The 25,294-nt window shown below is 38.6% G+C and overlaps 1 protein-coding gene across 6 annotated transcripts in view; it reads left to right on the forward strand.

Moving 5' to 3' along the window:
- The first annotated feature begins 1,428 nt into the window (after positions 1–1,428).
- syngap1a (synaptic Ras GTPase activating protein 1a) overlaps positions 1,429–25,294 on the forward strand; it is a 71,879-nt gene continuing 48,013 nt past the window's right edge. For 2 of the 6 annotated variants that reach the window (XM_048203366.1, XM_048203370.1), the window contains exons 1-3: positions 1,430–1,803; positions 9,564–9,694; positions 20,006–20,111. In XM_048203366.1, the coding sequence (XP_048059323.1) occupies positions 1,782–1,803; positions 9,564–9,694; positions 20,006–20,111 (259 nt within the window). In that variant the 5' untranslated portion in view covers positions 1,430–1,781. Of the gene's footprint in view, positions 1,804–9,563; positions 9,695–20,005; positions 20,112–22,109; positions 22,839–25,294 lie in introns of those variants that run through there. The other 4 variants (XM_048203369.1, XM_048203371.1, XM_048203368.1 and 1 more) reach the window with 3 other exon arrangements.

Here is a 25,294-nt window from a genome sequence, read left to right on the forward strand (position 1 = left end):
AAAAAAGAATTATAAATTGAAATTGTTTTTATAATGTTCAATAATTATAATAATATTTAAAGTAATGAAATAAGATATTTAAAAATGAAATAAGCTTTATTTTACAGAAACTATTAAAATTAAATATTTATATAAATATATTTTATCTATAATAATATTTAATTAAAATATTGAAATAAAACATTTAAAATACATTGAAATAATTAAATTCCAAAATGTTTAATTTAATTAAATATTTATATAGTTGGTTACAATAATAAATATTTCATTAAAATAAAGAAATAAAATAATTTTAAAAACATTGAAATAATTATGTTTTTAGAATGTTCAATATTATAATATTTAATTAAAATAATGAAATAAGATTTATAAACAAAATATGCTTTATTTTATAGAAACTAGTTGTGACAATTTAACTAAATATTAATATAAATACATATTATAGCTGGTTATAATAATAAATATTTAATTACAATAATAAATAAACTGAAATGATTAAGTTTCAGAATTCTCAAAAACTGAATAATAATAATACAATAATATGATATTTATAAATAAATTGAAATACGTTTTATTTTACAGAAACTAGGAGTGGGATTTTAATTTAATTAAATATTTATATAAAATATATTATAGTTGGTTACAATAATAAATATTTCATTAAAATGAAGAAAAAATAATAATTGTAAATTGAAATAATTATGTTTTTAGAATGTTCAATATTAATAATAATATTTAAAGTAATGAAATAAGATATTTATAAATGAAATAAGCTTTATTTTACAGAAACTATATTTTATTTATAGTAATATTTAATTAAATTGAAATAATTAAATTCCGATTTTTTAAATTTAATTAAACATTTATATAAATATATATTATAGTTGGTTATAATAATAAATATTTCATTAAAATAAAGAAATAAAATAATTACAAATAAATTGAAATAATTATGTTTATAGAATGTTCAATATTATAGTAATATTTAATTAAAATGAATTATAAATGATATTTATAAATGAAATAATCTTTATTTTACAGAAACTAGGTGCTATTTTAATTTAATATATTTATCTCTATAATAATAATGAAATAAAATAATTATAAATACATTGAAATAATTAAATTCCAGAATTTTTCAGAGTTCAATAAATTACTTGACATTATTAATTGTATAATTTTTTTTTTTTTTTTTTTTAATTCCATGACTTAATGCATTCCCATGACTTCTAAAACTCTGTCATATATCCAGATCAATCCTGATCCTTAAATAAAAATGACTGTTATTGAACAGATTCACTGAAATAAGAAATGTTCAGATCATCATATCAGAGTGATTTCTGCAGATCACGTGACACTGAAGACTGGAGTGATGATGCTTAGAGGATAAACTAATAATATCTCACCTGAGCTCCAGCCACAGACCACCTTCACTGACTAACTTCTGCTCCTCCGAGCTCGTATCGATCAGTCCACTCATTGGACCGCGCTGTGCCGGCCGGGTGCGCGCGCCTCTGCGCGTTCCCGCATGCGTGCGAGTGCGCGCTCGCGTTCGGTGACGGGAAGCGCAAAGTGATCGGCGGATCATTTCGATCAGCATCCAGATCAATAATAGCACCTTGCGTGAGCGCGCCTCGCCGTGCGCGCGCCCGCCCCGACTCCGCGGCTCGCGTCTGAGAGCCTTGCGTCATTCTGCTCTTTTATTTTTGAATGTTGTCGCGCTGGAGGAGTGATGATGGGTCCTCACAGAGCGAGCTGATCACGGTCAGTGCCGGAGGATCATGTCCTATGTGTCTTCACAAGGTAAGAGGCATCATCGATCACTGATCAATACGGCCGGATGATTGACAGCTCTCACACACTGAGCTCCAGTGATGCTCGACTCCGCGTTCCGCTCAGATCACTGCGATCGATAATCAGTTGAGCTCAGTAACAGCAGACGCGCGTCGAGCGGGTTATTTATAGATCCAGAACCGAACCGAGTCAGGAGCGGCCCGCGCGAGAGCCCTTCCGGAACACATGCGCGTGCACAAACACTTACACAAAAATTATTGTCATTTTAACTGTAAAAAATGTTAATCGGTTTACAGTAAGTACAGGGAAAACTGTAATTTTACAGTAAATCACTAGCTGGTGAAGATACCATTTTTAGAAGTAAAAAATAATAAATAATGTGATGTTTTTCTTATTTTAATTGTGTTTCTTCTCAGTGTTTTGTTATCTGTTGGTTTTATGCTGTTAAATGAATGTTTATTGAATAATGTTAGTGTTGTTTTGTTTATATATATCATCACTGATGTGTCACGTGATGATGTGATGAGGGTCAGTCGTGCTGATGTGAAGCGGTCATTGTGATCTCAAGAGGTCATTTACATTGAGCTGGAGGATGTTTCACTGAGAGCTTTTAAATGTCGTGCTCTCCGGCCGGACGGACACCGCAGCAGAACAAACTCCTTCAGTTTGTTATAACGTTATATATATTAATTGCATTGCGCTTTAGCTGTTCAATACAGATTATTTCACAGTAATAAACAAGAAAATAAGTTCATCAAATTCAGATTCAGGAGTGAAGCATCTCTACAGAAGACAAGAGAGTCATTATTGAGATCAATTCAGCTCAAGTTTTGTTCTCTGCTGCGTTTGACACTGTTGACCACAACATTCTTTTGAATAAACTTACATTACATTGCATTGGCTTATTTATCTGACCGTTATCAGTTTGTATCAGTAAATGAAGAGTCGTATCGATCACAGGTTCAGTGTGGAGTACCTCAAGGCTCAGTACGAGGACCTTTTCTGTTCACTCTGTATATGCGACCCTGATCATTCAGATCAGTTCAGTGTTGATTGTGTTCTGGAGTGGATCGAGTGTATGTTGTGTTTCGTGCTTCTGACTTTACAGCTTATTTGAGTTAGTTGCTGGTTACAACTTTGATTTAAAGCATTAGTTCACTTCAGAATTCAGATTTCCTGATAATTTACTCACCTCCATGTCATCCAAGATGTTCATGTCTTTCTTTCTTCAGTGGAAAAGAAATTAAGGTTTTTGAGGAAAACATTCCAGGATTTTTCTCCATATAGTGGACTTCACTGGGGTTCAACGGGTTGAAGGTCCAAATGTCAGTTTCAGTGCAGCTTCAAAGAGCTCTACATGATCCCAGACGAGGAATAAGAGTCTTATCTAGAGAAACCATCAGACATTTTCTAAAAAAAATTAAACATTATATACTTTTTAACCACAAATGCTCATCTTGCACTGCTCTGTGATGCTCCACGCATGACGTAATCATGTTGGAAAGGTCACGCGTGACGTAGGCGGAAGTACCGATCCAGTGTTTACAAAGCGAACGTCAAAGACTAAGTCAAAAAAATGTAAAACAACGATGTCGGACGATTTTGAAGTTTGAGGAGAAAATGCGGTACTTCCACCTACGTCACGCGTGACCTTTCCAACATGATTACGTCATGCGTGGAGCATCACAGAGCAGTGCAAGATGAGCATTTGTGGTTAAAAAGTATATAATGTTTAATTTTTTTTAGAAAATGTCTGATGGTTTCTCTAGATAAGACTCTTATTCCTCGTCTGGGATCATGTAGAGCTCTTTGAAGCTGCACTGAAACTGACATTTGGACCTTCAACCCGTTGAACCCCAGTGAAGTCCACTATATGGAGAAAAATCCTGGAATGTTTTCCTCAAAAACCTTCATTTTTTAAATGTTTTAAAAAGGTTTTTCCTGAACGTTAAGAGAGCATTCCATTTCATCATTCTTCAAACATTATGGGAACGTTATTTTTGAACTAGTAGTAACATTAGACGAACATCCAACTAAAATGTTCCATTAATGATAGGTAAATAATGTTTGTGTTTTGAGAACATTATTAAAGACCAGAAAACTTTAAACGAAGGTTCTGTTTATGCTACTGAAAGAACGTTTGTTCATAACTTCGAGAGAACCTTGAGAGAACGTTCTCTGATAACATTCATTTGGAAAAAAGACTGAAATTATTGACAAACGGATCGATTCCAAATTCTTTTTTTTTTTAGTAAATTTTGAGTAAATGTTTTGTTTTATTTTCACTTTTAATAACTAAATCTGATGGTCATATCATCATGAGCACGATCACATGGTCATGATTCTGATGTATTGTGATATTACAGTAACACCTCAGTCTCTAGTGACGATGTGTTTCAGTTTTAGTTTCTGCAGCGGTTGAGTTCATGAATGCAGTGGTGAAGTGTGGACGTACAGACCCGTCTCTGATGTCAGCCAGAGCTGATGATGCGCTTTAAGCGTCTGATGCACTTTTGTGTGTTTTATGTTTCACTTCTGTTTGCGGCAACAGACGATGGTGCGACAGTCAGTGTTGATCTACTGATGTATAACAGCAATAAAATCATTCAGGAACGCTTCGTTTAGATGTTGAGCTGCATTAGGACATGAAAATGCAAAATGTTTTTGAATCTCAGTTTGAGATCAAATTTTACATAAATTTACATTTGAGTGTTCGTCTCGGTCACATATATAGTAAATATATATAATATTTAATATAAATATATTCTATGATATACTTTAAATATATTTTTACAGTCATAAATTTATAAACATTTGTCAGTTTTACATAAATTTACAGTTGATGAATTGTTGTGTTCACATATAATATATAAATATAAAAATTAACATAAATATAATATATATTATATATATATTATAATTTAAAGATAATTTTACAGTTGTAAATGTATATAATTTGTACATTGTAGTGTATTTTTAATTTATTTAATTTATTTAATCATTGTGTTCCCATATATATATATATATATATATATATATATATATATATATATATATATATATATATATAATATTTAATATAAATATGTTCTATGAAATAATTTAAACAATTTTACATGTGTAAATTTATGTAGTTTGTAAGTTTTACATACATCGTTTTGACATGTATAATATAATTTAATATATTATTTTACAGTTGTAAATTTATATACTTTGTAAACTCTACATAAATTTACAGTTGATCAATCATCTTGTTCACATATATAATATATAAATTAGGGCTGCCAACAGATTAAAATTTTAACTGTGATTAATTGCATACTTAACGTAAAATTAAGCATACATCATTTATCTTGTTTGACGTGTTTATTCTGTCATAATTTGCTATATCTGACAAAGTAAACACTCATTTCTGCAAGCTTTTTTCAAGGTAAATTTAGGATTCTTTCTAAAAAAGGACACTTTGAGACTCCAAACCGCAACCGTCTTTACCTTAATTACAATGTTCATCCATCAAAACTTTACTAGCGAGACGCTGGTTTGTTTTATTCAGCCAATAAATGTAGTTCACATATCATCTGACCGTTCAGTCAGTATTTCACACAGCGTGATGCGTGACGGCTCTCGCTCTTCACTAACAATCACAGAATATGACAGAGCTCGTGTTTTAAAGCTCATATTTTTTCATTTTACAGTTGTACATTTCAGTAACTGGTGAGTTTTAGATAAATGTAGAGCTGATGATAGTCAGATTCCTGTCAGTCAGTCCTCACACACACACACACACACACACACTCATATCTCGGTGTGTTCTGATGGCCCGGATCACGGCTGTTCTGAGCGTTTATGTAAGAATCACACATTCGATGCATCAATCACAAACACTCTCGTTTCCATCAGCAGCAAAGGCTCTTCATAATAAACCTGTTTAATGCAGAAGCCGCGCGTGTTCCTGCAAGTTTAGCAGGTTAGCTGTGACATTATGATAATATTGAGGTTTCTGTGGGCATCAGATGAACAGAAAATCATTTCCAAATCAAGTTAACACACTTACAGTTACAAACTTCTTGATTCTTCTTCATGAATCATATTCAGGTCATTCAAGACGAGTGTTTTGAGTTATTGTATTAATGCTGGTTTGATGTGGTTTATGACCGTCGCTCTGATCTTTCTAGATGCTGCACTGATACTGATTCTGCCTTTCTGACCTTTGACCTTTGATTTAACAAAATGACCAGTAAATATTGGAGTTTTTGTGCTGCTGAACATTTCTTCTGGAAGTTAAACAGGCTTTGAATGCTCATTTCTGATTGGTCAAGATCAATTTTTTATTCTGTTCTGCACCAGATTTTCTGGTCAGATTATATATAGATATATTTTGAATAAATTTAGGCTGACATATTTTTATTATGAGACTTAAATAATGGTAAATACTTCAAATTTATAGAATTTGTACTACTTTTTCAGAAAATATTTTGTGTCAAATTTATGTTGACATAACATTTTATTAAAAGATTTAAAAGTATATAAAATATTATAGCATCCCCCCAAAATTTTTTTGTCAGAACGACATTGTAAAATAGAACTCTTCACATTATATCTAATGTATTAGTTTGAATTAAATCTGAAAAAAATGGTCAGAATTAATTTTTAGGAGAGATATGCACATTTATAAATAATTTTTAAACAAAAACATTATATATTAATTTAAAATTAATTTGTACAGTTGTAAAAAATTTTAAAACGGGCCAGTGGTTTAAATTTTTACTTGCTCTGCCAAAGTTTTCACTGTCCCCACCACAAAAAACATAATAAATAAATAAAATAAATTAGTCCTAGTTGTTGTTTTTGTTATTTTTGACCCATAATCTTAATAAATAAGGTTATGACACCAAAAACTACTAGCCAACTCATAAATTTTAGTGCCATCAATCGATTACAAAGAATAATCACACATTTTTTCTGTAATTAATCGTGATTAAAAACAGTGGAGTTTTTAACATTTTTATATTGTAATAATTTCACAGTTACTCTCCAAATTAATGTAGAAACAACTTAAAGAAAGTATATTTTAAATATTTGTTTAATGGCATCTTTTTATGAATGAAGGACAGTGTCACTGATACTAATACTGTACTGATGTCTACATTAATTATAGACATTCAACATTACAGTATAACTGAAAGCTGTCAATTTCAACATTTTCTAGGTTTTAAAAAACAACTTTTAATTTAAGTGAACTTAAAACAATCTTCACATAAACCCATTATAATAAATGTCATATTTACCTGTCTAACAGGTAGGAAATATACAGAAATTGAATAAAGTTATCAAACACTTTACAGTCTTCACTGCTTGAATTACAAATGAAATATAGATTAATCCTTATTAAAGTTACATTTTATCTTTGTTCTTTGATGAACATTAATGATATCATCACAGCAGCTGGTTTATTAGGCTGCTGTCACTTTAAGAGCTGCCGCTGCCAAACATGACGCGCATCTCATTTCCTCACAACTCTTTAAGTTCATTTAAGACGTTATTTAATTCATTTAAGACTGCTCTTATGAGGATACTCCAAAAAAGCTGCCATTTTGGCATAATTCTGTGTGTTATTGTTTGTTCAAGCATGAAAGAGAACTGATATATGTGTCACATGACTCGACATTCACAGACAGCGCGTTCTCGTTTGTCTTGTGCCGCTTGAATGTTTTAAAGCATTTATGTGAATAAGAGCATGATTGTATAATGTAACACTAGCCAAATTATGACAGAAAAACATTTGCTGTTAAAATATTGTAAATTTCATATATTGTTAAAGACAATTTTTTTGTTAGTTGATTAACATTAAAAACTCAGAGATCAGCAGGTTTATTAGGCTGCTGTCACTTTAAGACCTGCACGGATCCAATATACTGATGCACAAGTGTTTTATTTCTCACCTGTTTATGTTCACTCAAGACATAAGTGACTATGTTTACGAGATTACTTACAGAATATGTCCGATCAAGCGCAAGAAGACGTGCTGTCTGAGAGGCGGCTTTCTGCGCGCATGCTTCATATATACTTGATTATTATATGTTTTGTCAAGTTTAGGTTGACATGATATTTTATTCTGTATGTAATGTTCTCATGTTCTCATGATTTTGTGCAGAAAACAACTCATTTTTGAAGCACATGTTTATAGAAATACCAGCATTAAATTGTCATTCTGATGATCATGAATTCATCCTGAATGACCTTGAGCTTGAGACTGATCATGACTGAAGAAACAGTATGGATCTATGGGATCGGATCCCTCAGGAAGGGTGATTTCGATTGATTTCAGTGTACTGTGAATGTTTTAACAGCACATGTGTTGCGTGTCCAGCTGCCAGAGGAGGAAGAGAGAGACTCCCACCTACAGAGAGAGAGAGAGAGAGAGAGAGAGAGAGAGAGAGAGAGGGATTACATCCATCACGGTTGCCATGGCGACGCGGAGTTGGCTCCCTCTTCCAGAATAGTTCTCTCCTCTCATCCCGTTTTCATGCTGTACTCAAACACTTCCATCTGACACCCACCTCTCTGCCTTTCCTTTTCCTCTCTTTCATAATCCCTCTCTCTCGCGCTATATCGGTCGCTTTAAGTCGTTTTTTAGCCCGCTCGGCCGTGGTCGTCATGGTAACAGGCTGGGGGTGTGCGAGCGAACGAGCGAGAGAGAGAGAGAGTGGGCGTCACGGAAGTGACATCTCTTGGGCTGTAACCCATCTTCCTCCCTCCCTCTCTCTCACTCTCTCTCTCTCGCTGTGGGGGCGATCGAGACACAAAAGCAAGTGTCAAAATGAGTTTTAAATTTGTCTGTGTGTGTGTGTGTGTGTGTGTGTGTGTGTGTGTGTGTGTGTGTGTGTGTTTGTGTGTATATCCATATATGGCGTATCGAGCGCTACTGTGCCGCACATTTATGATCCTATCCTCTCAGTCCGATATGTGCTTTCCATAAATAGTGCACTTGAAGTGTTCGAGTCATGTGACCCATGTTGGCCTAGAGGTCGTGACCTCTCCGCTTTTAAACTCATGCGTCATCATTTTGACGTCTTCCGTTGAATTGATTAACTGTAGTGCAATGTGATAAAAACAGCTATATGTTAATCAGCTATAAACTAACCAACATTTGAACCCAAACTAGTTATTCCCTAAATCTGCGATCATGTTACCCATTAGAAATATTATTTTTTAATTGATACATTTAATTTTTTTTATTATTGCTGTAAAATGTTTGTGTATATCTATATTTTTTTTGCTATAAAATAATGTTACACAAACCAGATACTCTTTAGACATTAATGTAGCTTAAAAAACAACACATTTTAAATAATTATTAATAAATAATTATAATAAAAATAATGTTACACAAACCAGAATTTTGTATTGTGTTTAGACACAAATTTTGCTTACAGTGTTAATTTAAAATAATTATTAATAAATAATTGTAATTAAATAATGAAATAATTATTAATAAAATATTGTAAAATAAAACAACACATATTATTTCATCTGACCTGCTGATGGTCAACATTGTCTGAAGGTGATACTTTGTGACAAAAAAAATAATTTTAGGTCCTATTTTGTGACGTATTCATGAAAAGTAGCCTTGTATCTGATAAATCTGACAGTAATTGGCCATTTTATGATGTTTATTTATTTGTGTAAAATAAACGTTCGGGTCTGATTCAGGTGTATCATGTACACTAATGTTATGCTTGTGTGTGTGTGTGTGTGTCTGTGATCAGATGGAAGGTGTGTGTCTCCATGTTCTCGGCCTCACACCCCTCTGAATGGCCACGCACACGACTCCCCCGGCTGGAGCCGCCAGCTCCGCGTCAGAGATGGAGACCAGTTCTACCTGCTGGATCAAGAGGAGGTGAACACACACACAAACGCACTCACAGCTGTGAACACTAGAGGGAGCTGCAGGCCTTTGATGACACTTTGACTCTCTTGCATCATCAGCATCAGCGTTGAAGAAGCTGCTTTCAAACTCTAGTGCACCTACAAACTAATCATATAAATATATCATTCTTATATAGAAGCATTAAAATGAATTGTCTGATACTACAGTTGAGCTCAAAAGTTTACATACCTCTTGCAGAATATGCAAAATGCTAATCATTTTATAATACATCTTTATTGTCAACCGTGGTTGAAATTAGTCTTTGAGCGCACACAAACACGTCACACACATATCAACAAGAAAAGAAACAAACACCATTCTAGATACTAGATCTCATCGTCTTTCGATTAAGGAGTCCAATTGCAGTAGATACAAAGGATCTTTTACTGATATTTGTCTTTAAAATCGTCTCCCCGAGGGCATTCAAACAAAGGATGAAATACTCTCTGCTTTCCTAACGCAGTGTGAAGTCTACTGATTCTGTGGTCTACTGATAGTTTTACTAGCTATTTTGGTGACCCTTCCCAAATTATTTTTCTGCTTACAATTCAGGTGCCCTTACCAAGAAGTTCCATTATAGGTCATCACACTCTCAACCAGTGATTTGTAATATATTCTGGTTCACTCCAAACCTACTTATTCTTCGTATTAAAAACAAGCGTTGCATGCATTTTTTTTAGAAATATAATTGATATTATCTCCAAAACTCAGTTTACTATCAATCTATGTGCCAAGATATTTAAAATGATCAACAATCTCAACTGGGTGACTGTCTATCATTATGTGCACAACCGGAACGTCTTGCCTAGTGCGACTGATTATTAATTCATTGGTTTTCTCTCTATTTAATATCAATGCACCAACCCAGGTGTTCCTCAGCATATCTCCTATATTCGACCAAATCATTTATGTTATCTTTTTGAAGAAGTCTTACCAGCGCCATATCGTCTGCATACTTAAAAAGGTTAAAATTATAAGTATGAATCATACAATGGAAATAATACAGGTGATATAACACTTCCTTGAGGGGCCCCATATTAACAATGCATTCATCTGACATCTGACCATTACACCACACCCTCTGTGTATGCAGCAGCAGAAAGTCTTCAATCCACAGTAGCAGATACCCATTAACACCCACAGTTATCAGCCGATCTAACAGAATATCAACCCTCATGGTATTAAAGGCTGCAGTTGCAAAATAAGAAGGATCATGAAAATTGCATGTTATTTTTTATTTAGTACTGTCCTGAATAAACGATTTCACATAACAGATGTTTATATGAAATCCACAAGACAAAAAAAAATGACCCAGTTCAAAAGTTTACATACCCTCGATTCTGAATACTGTGTGTGGTTACCTGCATGATCCATGTGATGCTGTTCATGAGTGCCTTGTTTGTTCTGAACTGGAGGATTTTTCTGAAGAACAGAGCTCAGTTTAACTGTTCAGAGCAAACAAGGCACTCATGAACAGCATCACATGGATCATGCAGGTAACCACACACAGTATTCAGAATCGAGGGTATGTAAACTTTTGAACTGGGTCATTTTTTTTTGTCTTGTGGATTTCATATAAACATCTGTTATGTGAAATCGTTTATTCAGGACAGTACTAAATAAAAAATAACATGCAATTTTTATGATCCTTCTTATTTTGTTAAAATGATTAACATTTTTGCATATTCTGCAAGGGGTGTGTAAACTTATATACTGCAAGCTCAACTGTATATACGATCTTATGTTGCTAGCTCATGATCTACTGTTTGTGTACATAATGAACTTATAGTCATATTATTTGATAGATTTGAATGTGTTCACTCAAAAATTAAAATTCTGTCATTAATTACTCACCCTCATGTCGTTCCACATCTGCAAGACTTTTATTCCTCTTCAGAACACAAATTAAGATATTTTTGATGAAATCCGAGAGATTTAGATGTAGACAGTCTACACAACTACCACTTTGATGCTTCAAAAAGTTCATAAAAAGATTGTAAAACTAATCTACATGAATTGTTTCTGAAGAGACTCAATCACTTTATATGATGAGCAGATTAAATTTAGGCTTTTATAAACATTCATCAAATCACATCAGTTGTGGTAAACAGAAGCTCAAGCATGAGAACCAATGAGGTTCATTCTCATGTTAAGCAGCACGTTTGAGCTTCAGCCAGAACCAATGAGGTTCATTTGAGCTTCAGCAAGAACCAATGAGGTTCATTCTGGTGTTACGCAGCACGTTTGAGCTTCTTCAAGAACCAGTGAGGTTCATTCTCGTGTTACGCATCACGTTTGAGCTTCTTCAAGAACCAGTGAGGTTCATTCTCATGTTACGCAGCACGTTTGAGCTTCAGCCAGAACCAATGAGGTTCATTTGAGCTTCAGCAAGAACCAATGAGGTTCATTCTGGTGTTACGCAGCACATTTGAGCTTCAGCCAGAACCAATGAGGTTCATTCTGGTGTTACGCAGCACGTTTGAGCTTCAGCCAGAACCAATGAGGTTCATTTGAGCTTCAGCAAGAACCAATGAGGTTCATTCTGGTGTTACGCAGCACGTTTGAGCTTCAGCCGGAACCAATGAGGTTCATTCTGGTGTTACGCAGCACGTTTGAGCTTCTTCAAGAACCAGTGAGGTTCATTCTGGTGTTACGCAGCACGTTTGCGCTTCAGCCAGAACCAATGAGGTTCATTCTGGTGTTACGCAGCACGTTTGAGCTTCAGCCAGAACCAATGAGGTTCATTCTCGTGTTACGCAGCACGTTTGTGCTTCAGCAAGAACCAATGAGGTTCATTCTCGTGTTACGCAGCACGTTTGAGCTTCTTCAAGAACCAGTCAGGTTCATTCTCATGTTACGCAGCACGTTTGAGCTTCAGCCAGAACCAATGAGGTTCATTCTGGTGTTACGCAGCACGTTTGAGCTTCAGCCAGAACCAATGAGGTTCATTTGAGCTTCAGCAAGAACCAATGAGGTTCATTCTGGTGTTACGCAGCACGTTTGAGCTTCAGCCGGAACCAATGAGGTTCATTCTGGCGTTACGCAGCACGTTTGAGCTTCTTCAAGAACCATGAGGTTCATTCTGGTGTTACGCAGCACGTTTGCGCTTCAGCCAGAACCAATGAGGTTCATTCTGGTGTTACGCAGCACGTTTGAGCTTCAGCCAGAACCAATGAGGTTCATTCTCGTGTTACGCAGCATGTTTGAGCTTCTTCAAGAACCAGTCAGGTTCATTCTCATGTTACGCAGCACGTTTGAGCTTCAGCCAGAACCAATGAGGTTCATTCTGGTGTTACGCAGCACGTTTGAGCTTCAGCCAGAACCAATGAGGTTCATTCTGGTGTTACGCAGCACGTTTGAGCTTCAGCCAGAACCAATGAGGTTCATTCTGGTGTTACGCAGCACGTTTGAGCTTCTTCAAGAACCAATGAGGTTCATTCTGGTGTTACGCAGCACGTTTGAGCTTCAGCAAGAACCAATGAGGTTCATTCTCGTGTTACGCAGCACGTTTGTGCTTCAGCAAGAACCAATGAGGTTCATTCTCGTGTTACGCAGCACGTTTGAGCTTCTTCAAGAACCAGTCAGGTTCATTCTCATGTTACGCAGCACGTTTGAGCTTCAGCCAGAACCAATGAGGTTCATTCTGGTGTTACGCAGCACGTTTGAGCTTCAGCCAGAACCAATGAGGTTCATTCTGGTGTTACGCAGCACGTTTGAGCTTCTTCAAGAACCAATGAGGTTCATTCTGGTGTTACGCAGCACGTTTGAGCTTCAGCAAGAACCAATGAGGTTCATTCTCGTGTTACGCAGCACGTTTGTGCTTCAGCAAGAACCAATGAGGTTCATTCTCGTGTTACGCAGCACGTTTGAGCTTCAGCAAGAACCAATGAGGTTCATTCTCATGTTACGCAGCAGGTTTGAGCTTCAGCAAGAACCAATGAGGTTCATTCTCGTGTTACGCAGCACGTTTGAGCTTCAGCATGAACCAATGAGATTCATTCTCGTGTTACGCAGCAGGTTTGAGCTTCAGCCAGAACCAATGAGGTTCGTTCTCGTGTTACGCAGCAGGTTTGAGCTTCAGCCAGAACCAATGAGGTTCGTTCTCCTGTTACGCAGCACGTTTGAGCTTTAGCAAGACCAATGAGGTTCATTCTTGTGTTATGCAGCACGTTTGAGCTTCAGCAAGAGCCAATGAGGTTCATTCTCGTGTTACGCAGCACGTTTGAGCTTCAGCAAGAACCAATGAGGTTCGTTCTCGTGTTACGCAGCACGTTTGAGCTTTAGCAAGAGCCAATGAGGTTCATTCTTGTGTTACGCAGCACGTTTGAGCTTCAGCAAGACCAATGAGGTTCATTCTCGTGTTACGCAGCATGTTTGAGCTTCAGCAAGAACCAATGAGGTTCATTCTCATGTTACGCAGCACGTTTGAGCTTCTTCAAGAACCAGTGGGTTCATTCTCATGTTACGCAGCACGTTTGAGCTTCTTCAAGAACCAGTGCGGTTCATTCTGGTGTTACGCAGCACGTTTGAGGTTCCTCAAGAACCAATGAGGTTCATTCTGGTGTTACGCAGCACGTTTGAGCTTCAGCAAGAACCAGTGAGGTTCATTCTGGTGTTACGCAGTACGTTTGAGCTTCAGCAAGAACCAGTGAGGTTCATTCTCGTGTTACGCAGCACGTTTGAGCTTCTTCAAGAACCAGTCAGGTTAATTCTCGTGTTATGAAGCACGTTTGAGCTTCAGCAAGAACCAATGAGGTTCATTCTCGTGTTACGCAGCACGTTAGAGCTTCTTCAAGAACCAGTCAGGTTCATTCTCGTGTTATGAAGCAGGTTTGAGCTTCAGCAAGAACCAATGAGGTTCATTCTCGTGTTACGCAGCACGTTTGAGCTTCAGCAAGAACCAATGAGGTTCATTCTCGTGTTACGCAGCACGTTTGAGCTTCAGCAAGAACCAATGAGGTTCATTCTCGTGTTACGCAGCACGTTTGAGCTTCAGCCAGAACCAATGAGGTTCATTCTGGTGTTACGCAGCACGTTTGAGCTTCTTCAAGAACCAGTCAGGTTCATTCTCATGTTACGCAGCACGTTTGAGCTTCAGCCAGAACCAATGAGGTTCATTCTGGTGTTACGCAGCACGTTTGAGCTTCAGCAGAACCAATGAGGTTCATTCTGGTGTTACGCAGCACGTTTGAGCTTCTTCAAGAACCAATGAGGTTCATTCTGGTGTTACGCAGCACGTTTGAGCTTCAGCAAGAACCAATGAGGTTCATTCTCGTGTTACGCAGCACGTTTGAGCTTCAGCAAGAACCAATGAGGTTCATTCTCGTGTTACGCAGCACGTTTGAGCTTCAGCAAGAACCAATGAGGTTCATTCTCGTGTTACGCAGCAGGTTTGAGCTTCAGCAAGAACCAATGAGGTTCATTCTCGTGTTACGCAGCAGGTTTGAGCTTCAGCCAGAACCAATGAGGTTCATTCTCGTGTTACGCAGCAGTTTGAGCTTCAGCCAGAACCAATGAGGTTCGTTCTCGTGTTACGCAGCAGGTTTGAGCTTCAGCCAGAACCAATGAGGTTCGTTCTCCTGTTACGCAGCACGTTTGAGCTTTAGCAAGAGCCAATGAGGTTCATTCTTGTGTTATGCAGCACGTTTGAGCTTCAGCAAGACCAATGAGGTTCATTCTCGTGTTACGCAGCACGTTTGAGCTTCAGCAAGAGCCAATGAGGTTCATTCTCGTGTTACGCAGCACGTTTGAGCTTCAGCAAGAGCCAATGAGGTTCATTCTCGTGTTACGCAGCACGTTTGAGCTTCAGCAAGAACCAATGAGGTTCATTCTCGTGTTACGCAGCATGTTTGAGCTTCAGCAAGAACCAATGAGGTTCATTCTCATGTTACGCAGCACGTTTGAGCTTCTTCAAGAACCAGTGGGGTTCATTCTCATGTTACGCAGCACGTTTGAGCTTCTTCAAGAACCAGTGCGGTTCATTCTGGTGTTACGCAGCACGTTTGAGTTTCAAGAACCAATGAGGTTCATTCTGTGTTACGCAGCACGTTTGAGCTTCAGCAAGAACCATGAGGTTCATTCTGGTGTTACGCAGCACGTTTGAGCTTCAGCAAGAACCAATGAGGTTCATTCTCGTGTTACGCAGCACGTTTGTGCTTCAGCAAGAACCAATGAGGTTCATTCTCGTGTTACGCAGCACGTTTGAGCTTCTTCAAGAACCAGTCAGGTTAATTCTCGTGTTACGCAGCACGTTTGAGCTTCAGCAAGAACCAATGAGGTTCATTCTCGTGTTACGCAGCACGTTTGAGCTTCAGCAAGAACCAATGAGGTTCATTCTCGTGTTACGCAGCACGTTTGAGCTTCAGCAAGAACCAATGAGGTTCATTCTCGTGTTACGCAGCACGTTTGAGCTTCTTCAAGAACCATGAGGTTCATTCTCGTGTTACGAAGCACGTTTGAGCTTCAGCAAGAACCAATGAGGTTCATTCTCGTGTTACGCAGCACGTTTGAGCTTCAGCAAGAACCAATGAGGTTCATTCTCGTGTTACGCAGCACGTTTGAGCTTCAGCAAGAACCAATGAGGTTCATTCTCGTGTTACGCAGCACGTTTGAGCTTCAGCAAGAACCAATGAGGTTCATTCTCGTGTTACGCAGCACGTTGAGCTTCTTCAAGAACCAGTGAGGTTCATTCTCGTGTTACGCAGCACGTTTGAGCTTCAGCAAGAACCAATGAGGTTCATTCTGTGTTACGCAGCACGTTTGAGCTTCAGCAAGAACCAATGAGGTTCATTCTCGTGTTACGCAGCACGTTTGAGCTTCTTCAAGAACCAGTCAGGTTCATTCTCGTGTTACGCAGCACGTTTGAGCTTCAGCAAGAACCAATGAGGTTCATTCTCGTGTTACGCAGCACGTTTGAGCTTCAGCAAGAACCAATGAGGTTACGCAGCACATTCTCGTTCATTCTCATGTTACGCAGCACGTTTGAGCTTCAGCAAGAACCAATGAGGTTCATTCTCGTGTTACGCAGCACGTTTGAGCTTCAGCAAGAACCAATGAGGTTCATTCTCGTGTTACGCAGCACGTTTGAGCTTCTTCAAGAACCAAGTCAGGTTCATTCTGGTGTTACGCAGCACGTTTGAGCTTCAGCAAGAACCAATGAGGTTCATTCTCGTGTTACGCAGCACGTTTGTGCTTCAGCAAGAACCAATGAGGTTCATTCTCGTGTTACGCAGCACGTTTGAGCTTCTTCAAGAACCAGTCAGGTTCATTCTCGTGTTACGCAGCAGGTTTGAGCTTCAGCAAGAACCAATGAGGTTCATTCTCATGTTACGCAGCAGGTTTGAGCTTCAGCAAGAACCAATGAGGTTCATTCTCGTGTTACGCAGCACGTTTGAGCTTCAGCAGAACCAATGAGGTTCGTTCTCGTGTTACGCAGCAGGTTTGAGCTTCAGCCAGAACCAATGAGGTTCGTTCTCGTGTTACGCAGCACGTTTGAGCTTTAGCAAGAACCAATGAGGTTCATTCTGTGTTACGCAGCACGTTTGAGCTTCAGCAAGAGCCAATGAGGTTCATTCTCGTGTTACGCAGCACGTTTGAGCTTCCGCAAGAACCAGTGAGGTTCATTCTTGTTACGCAGCACGTTTGAGCTTCAGCAAGAGCCAATGAGGTTCATTCTCGTGTTACGCAGCACGTTTGAGCTTCAGCAGAACCAATGAGGTTCGTTCTCGTGTTACGCAGCACGTTTGAGCTTCAGCCAGAACCAATGAGGTTCGTTCTCGTGTTACGCAGCACGTTTGAGCTTTAGCAAGAGCCAATGAGGTTCATTCTTGTGTTACGCAGCACGTTTGAGCTTCAGCAAGAGCCAATGAGGTTCATTCTCGTGTTACGCAGCATGTTTGAGCTTCAGCAAGAACCAATGAGGTTCATTCTCATGTTACGCAGCACGTTTGAGCTTCTTCAAGAACCAGTGAGGTTCATTCTGGTGTTACGCAGCACTTGAGCTTCAGCAAGAACCAGTGAGGTTCATTCTCATGTTACGCAGCACGTTTGAGCTTCTTCAAGAACCAGTGCGGTTCATTCTGGTGTTACGCAGCACGTTTGAGGTTCCTCAAGAACCAATGAGGTTCATTCTGGTGTTACGCAGCACGTTTGAGCTTCAGCAAGAACCAGTGAGGTTCATTCTGGTGTTACGCAGTACGTTTGAGCTTCAGCAAGAACCAGTGAGGTTCATTCTCGTGTTACGCAGCACGTTTGAGCTTCTTCAAGAACCAGTCAGGTTCATTCTCGTGTTATGAAGCACGTTTGAGCTTCAGCAAGAACCAATGAGGTTCATTCTTGTGTTACGCAGCACGTTTGTGCTTCAGCAAGAACCAATGAGGTTCATTCTCGTGTTACGCAGCACGTTAGAGCTTCTTCAAGAACCAGTCAGGTTAATTCTCGTGTTATGAAGCAGGTTTGAGCTTCAGCAAGAACCAATGAGGTTCATTCTCGTGTTACGCAGCACGTTTGAGCTTCAGCAAGAACCAATGAGGTTCATTCTCGTGTTACGCAGCACGTTAGAGCTTCTTCAAGAACCAGTCAGGTTCATTCTCGTGTTATGAAGCACGTTTGAGCTTCAGCAAGAACCAATGAGGTTCATTCTCGTGTTACGCAGCACGTTTGAGCTTCAGCAAGAACCAATGAGGTTCATTCTCGTGTTATGACAGCACGTTTGAGCTTCAGCAAGAACCAATGAGGTTCATTCTTGTGTTACGCAGCACGTTTGAGCTTCAGCAAGAACCAATGAGGTTCATTCGTGTTACGCAGCACGTTAGAGCTTCAAGAACAGTCAGGTTCATTCTCAGCGTTTGAGCTTCAGCAAGAACCAATGAGGTTCATTCTCATGTTACGCAGCACGTTTGAGCTTCAGCAAGAACCAATGAGGTTCATTCTCGTGTTACGCAGCACGTTTGAGCTTCAGCAAGAACCAATGAGGTTCATTCTCGTGTTACGCAGCACGTTTGAGCTTCTTCAAGAACCAGTCAGGTTCATTCTCGTGTTATGAAGCACGTTTGAGCTTCAGCAAGAACCAATGAGGTTCATTCTCGTGTTACGCAGCACGTTTGAGCTTCTTCAAGAACCAGTGAGGTTCATTCTCGTGTTACGCAGCACGTTTGAGCTTCAGCCAGAACCAGTGAGGTTCATTCTCGTGTTACGCAGCACGTTTGAGCTTCAGCAAGAACCAATGAGGTTCATTCTCGTGTTACACAGCACGTTTGAGCTTCCACAAGAACCAAGTCAGGTTCATTCTCGTGTTACGCAGCACGTTTGAGCTTCAGCAAGAACCAATGAGGTTCATTCTCGTGTTACGCAGCACGTTTGAGCTTCAGCAAGAACCAAGTGAGGTTCATTCTCGTGTTACGCAGCACGTTTGAGCTTCAGCAAGAACCAATGAGGTTCATTCTCGTGTTACGCAGCACGTTTGAGCTTCAGCCAGAACCAGTGAGGTTCATTCTCGTGTTACGCAGCACGCTTAGATGAATGTGTAAAATAATGCATGTGTAAAACATATTTATACTTTAGATGGCAACTTCTTGATTATGTAATCCTATTATAGTATTTTTCAGAAATGAAGAAAAATGAAATATGTCTGGTACTGTAACGTATAGTCTATTTTAGTTCCATTTTTACCTTGATTCCACTCCTGGTATCGTCTAAGTTAATGTGGCTATATTGCGTTCTTCTCCTGAGTGTTCAGTTTTTGTTGCTCTACTCTTTCGTGCGCATCACTGACAGGTATACATTATATATATATATATATGTGTATGTGTGTGTGTATATGTGTGTATATTTGAATGCTTGGTGATGAATATATATAACACACAGTCAAATCTATCAAATAATATGACTAAACTTCATTATTTACTCAAACAGTGGATCAGTAGGTCATGGGTTCGATTCCCAGGCATGAACTTGGATAAAAGCATCTGCTATATGTGTAAAACTAAACGTAAATCTGCGATTTTTCCTGTATAATTCTGTCACTATGAATGTTTTGTGAATGTGAATGAGCTTCAGCAAGTGGATTTGAATATTTTTTTAATGGTTAATTGAAATGCAGCATCTGAATAAATCGATTCTTCAGAAAAGAGTGTATTTGATCATCACTACTGAAAAGTTAAACTAGTATTGATGTAGTTAGCAATAATCAAAATGAAAGAACTGATCACATTATTATTATTACTGTCAGTATTATAGATTGATGAGATGTGTTGTGTGATAAATATGTGTGTGTGTTGTCAGGTTCATCCATTGCTGATGAATGATCACCGTCCCGTCTCTCACCGACACAAACTGCTGCGCAGGACCGTCAGCGTACCTGCAGATAGCAGACCACATCCTGAGTCAGGTACACACACACACACACTTTACAGTATTAAATCTTTACAGTTATAGTTAGTTTCACATAATATTTTTCAAAAATAGCATATAGTTATCGTTCTTGATGTTCCCTTAATCTACTATGCATTGCAAATGTCTGTGAATTTAATATTCCATTCATTTTAAAGGATTCGTAAACATTTGCACGTATGTAATCGTATGTAAAGAATGTACGTATGTTGATGTTGTTGCACGTTTCAGTGTGGATCCAAATATACAGGAAATATACATGTGCACTTTATGTGTGAATACAAGCCTGTTCACCCACAGCAGGAGTTCTTGATGCCTCATTTACATATTCATCAATACACTATATTTATATTCATACCTAAACACACATATTTACACACAAACATATACAAAACTCACACACACACATAGTCTTACTGTATATTATTATGAATGCTGCCTGTAATTAACACTGATGCATGTGATTGTATTTCAGGAGCTGAATTACACACACACACACACACACACACACACACACACACACACACACACACACACAGAGAGAGAGCTATTCTGCTGGTAACCATGACAATAATTACAGATCGCTGTAGCTGTGTGTTAACCGATGGCTCGGGGGAGCGAAAGCACTTTGGCCGACCATCTTTCACTCTCTCTCTTTATTTTTCCTTTTGCTTTATACTCGTCCTTATTTAATATGGAGGACGGCCATCCACAGATTGAAGGCTTGTGTTGTCATGGAAACTGTAAGTCGTTGTGCCACCAGCCAGCTCCCCCACGGTGAGCCGGTTGGTTTGCTCCGTGTTGCGTTGTGCAGCGCGGCTGTGGACTGAACCATCCTGAGCGCGGCGCTCCGAGTGGGTGTGTGACCCGCGTTCAGCTCTCCAGTGTGAGTGTGTTATACACAATATTGATGGTCCTTTTCTGTTTCACTGATTTAAAAAGAAAATACATTATTCTGTCAAATTCGATTTTCCTTTTAATCACTGATTTAAAAGATTTGATGAAGCGTTCTTTTAACAGAATGGATCTGACAGCATGGATTATTTCACGTTTTCTTTAGGAGTAATGATTTATCAGAATCAGAAAGAGCTTTATTTCCAGGTATGTTGTTTACACATACTAGGAATTTGTTTTAGTGACAGAAGCTCCACAGTGCAACAGAGTAATAGCGACAAGACAAGACACATAATAAAAAGAATAAAATAATAATATACAAATTTACAAGATAGACAAAGTGCAAAAAAAGCAAAAAACAATATATAATATAGACAATTGTATTGGTAGCTTTGTTAGTCACTGAATGTGCAGCTGTTAGGGTTAGTGAATCTAATGTAGTCAGTAACATCACTAATACATCTGAGTTTATTTTACCTGATCAATTAAAAAAAGGTCAGTCGATCTCGCCCAGAGCGGGAATCGAACCCGGGTCGTTCTGTTTGAAGAGCGTGCCACTCCCACCGCTCTTCCTCACGGATGGTTAATACGTACTAAGAACTTGTCATTTGTTAAAGTTTCTAATGTTTAATATTAGTTAATCTGACATGTTCTTGAGTTTATTTTACCTGATTAATTAAAAAAAAAAAAAGAAAGATCAATCGATCTCGTCCGGCGCTGGAATCGAACCCGGGTCGTTCTGCTTGAAGAGCGTGCCACTCCCACCGCTCTTCCTCACGGATGGTTAATACGTACTAAGAACTTGTCATTTGTTAAAGTTTCTAATGTTTAATATTAGTTAACCTGACATGTTCTTGGGTTTATTTTACCTGATCAATTAAAAAAGAGATCAATCGATCTCGTCCAGCGCGGGAATCGAACCCGGGTCGTTCTGTTTGAGACCCAAAGAACCTGACCGTTGTTGAAGTTTGAAATGTTTAACGTTAGTTAATCAAGATTGTGTGTTAATGACGTTCAAATTTAAACAGTGCTCTACCTTTATTAGAGGTGCGCGCGCGCGCATGTGTAGGGGTAGTAGCAGATCTCTGCTTCAGTCTGTCAGACACGCGCTGTAGGGCTGCATGATTTCTTCTGCCAGTGTGAGATGAAGATGAAGATGAGGAGGATGATGCGCGCGCGGTCCGCCCACGCAGGATCATTCCTGACTCGCGCGCTCCGCGTCTAACCGTCGCGCTGAATACATCACATTTATTTTCGATGAAGAAGACGATGCTGCGGGAGTAACGGGATGAAGATCGCGAGTGATCGCGCGCACATTAACACCATCGGCGACATGACGAACCCGCCGCGCGCGCTTCTGTCGCATTCGCCGCGGAGCGAACGATGAGCGCCGGCGGGATTCTGCGCGTTACCCTGGAAACGGCGGAGACTCGAGCGAGCGCAGGCCGAGCAGAGTGCAGCGACAGCCGGACTGAAGACAGAGGAACAGCCGCTGCAGGACGCGGAGCTCCACTGGAGTCTGGAGCGGGTGGTCTAATCGCGCGCAGGTTATGCATGAAATATTGATGAACGAATTCAATAAGCCAATGATGAAGATGATGAAGAGCACTGCACATGTCCACAGAAGCTGCAAACTTCACTGCATCACTGAGGACCCTTCATGTGTGACAGAATTGGACAGTGATTGTCCAGAACTGATCTGAGGACAGTGAGAATGACAGATGACGGAGGGACAGTCTGACTGAACATATTCAATGCAAGTTACTGGACTGGACAGACAGACAGAGAGACAGACGCGCTGAGGCCTGACGCCTCCTGTCTCTCTTCTTCGGTAAGTCACTGCAGGGACCTTCGAACTGTACTGACCGATGATTTGACCGAAGTAGAAATGATGTCAGGGTGTAAGTTCATAATGAATGTCTCACCTCAGGTGATCTGGGCTGTGAACATTCATGCATTTCTGCAGTGTAGTGCACTGTATAGTGTGCATACTGTTTCACACAGTACACTAGAAAGATTTAGATGCTGCATACTACGTTTGCCATTCTTCAGCTTGTGGATCGCTGCCGAAAACAGTTTTACGACGGCCCACACAGAATCTGCACACTTTTTTGTCGTTTCCTACAACAGGTTTACTTTCATCCAAGGTCAAAAACACTTTAATTGTCTCAAAATATCCACTGCAGCATCAGCTCTTTTCTCTCAGTGTCTGAAACGCTTTGTTCAAAGATTCGGTCTCTCTAAACCCCGCCTTTCTGAGAGCTGCTCTGCTCTGATTGGTCAGCCGTCCCGGTCTGTTGTGATTGGTCAGAAAGCAAACGCTCATTATCATGTCAGTTTTACCGTATCAATCTCATCAGAGTGGATTTGCTTTGGCAGCAGAAAACAGCGTCTTCTCGACACGAACAACACGAACCAAACTCTTCCAGTCTCAGATACAACTACAGTGATTGTGGGCGGGGCAAAGAGACGCTGTTCAGCCAATGAAGAGCATTATGCAAATTAGTTACATTGTTATGAAGGTATGTAACAGGAAATGAGAATGGGATTACTGACGACTCATTTTGGCAGTTTAAAATCGCTTCTTTTGACCTTTATTTGTCGAGCACTTTGATCTTTAAAACTTTGCATAACGTTTACGTTCACAAACAGCTGCATTACACAAAAACTCACTGCCATGATTGTGATTGGTTGCCAGGTCGCTGCTATGCTGTTGCTAGGGTGTTCTGGTCAGTCTGGACTGTAAATATTCTGGTCATCAGTTTTCTGGTGAAATGTTGCATCTGATCTGAGGAATCGTTCAAACGCTGCAGGATCCGATCATAAGCCAGAGGTCGTAGGTCAGAGGTTGTGTGTTGACATGCATCTAACCTGAGCATTTGTGCGTCGCCGAGATGTTTTTCATTCGTTCTTTGTAAGCGTCAGCCTCCTGTGGGGGATTGTGGGACTGACTGTTGAGAACATCAGAAAGTTGAGAAATGCTGAACTTTATGCAAACAAGATGAGAAAGAAACGCAGAGCGTTAATCAATGGCTTTAAACGGGAATTTAGTGTTTAAATCACATCATTTTTAGTGCTATATTTAATTCATATCTCTGGTGTTTCTGTAGCTGTAGATCTCAGTGACTGGAGCTGCTCGTCTCATTGATTCGGTGTGTTTTACAGGCTTCGCCTGCCTATGATATCTGAGCTGAGCTGATGTATCAGTCGCTATTAAACTCAGAGTCCCACGACAGTTAGTGCATTCAGTGCGGGTGCACCGTACATCAGTGAGCCATCAGTATTTATTTATTTGATCAGATCAGTCTAATGAAGCAGGCAATATCAGATTTCATTTTTCTCAGTCTTATCTTAGCCTTTTTATGCAAGGTTTCTGTAATTCAGGGAATTACATTTGATGCAGAATATATAATGCATTAAATAAAATTCTTATAATGCAAAAATATAATACAAACAATGAAATTTACTGCAAAGTATATCATGCATTAAACTGAATTCTTATTGTGCAAAAAATAAAGTGCAAAAATATATAATATATCATGCAAAGAATTCAAGTATACCACCAAGTGTATGATGCATTAAACTGAATGATGCATTAAACTTATTATAGTTTAAAAAATATACCGTATAATGCAAGAAATATAATGCAAAGAATTAAATTTACTGCAAGATATATCATGCATAAAACTGAATTCTTATAGTGCAAAAAATAAAGTGCAAAAATATATAATATATCATGCAAATATATCATGCAAAGAATTCAAGTATACCACCAAGTGTATGATGCATTAAACTGAATGATGCATTAAACTTATTATAGTGCAAAAAAATATACTGTATAATGCAAAAATATAATACAAACAATGAAATTTACTGCAAAGTATATCATGCATTAAACTGAATTCTTATAGTGCAAAAAATAAAGTGCAAAAATATATAATATATCATGCAAAGAATTCAAGTATACCACCAAGTGTATGATGCATTAAACTTAATGATGCATTAAACTTATTATAGTGCAAAAAAATTGACTGTATAATGCAAAAAATATAATGCAAAGAATTAAATTTACTGCAAAATATTTAATGCATTAAATTGAATTCTTATCGTGCAAAAATATAAATATATATAATGCACAAAAATTGCTGCATGCTGTGGTAGTTTATAAAAGGTTTCTTCAGGTGTTTGGTCAGTCAGCGTATGAGAGTATAAACCAGCATCTGATCATTTCACAGCCGCTAGCGTCACTGGCACACACGTACAGTAAAGCCAGATGTGAAGTACAGG

Source organism: Megalobrama amblycephala, linkage group LG9 (assembly GCF_018812025.1).
Source record: "Megalobrama amblycephala isolate DHTTF-2021 linkage group LG9, ASM1881202v1, whole genome shotgun sequence".
Taxonomy (NCBI): Eukaryota; Metazoa; Chordata; class Actinopteri; order Cypriniformes; family Xenocyprididae; genus Megalobrama; species Megalobrama amblycephala.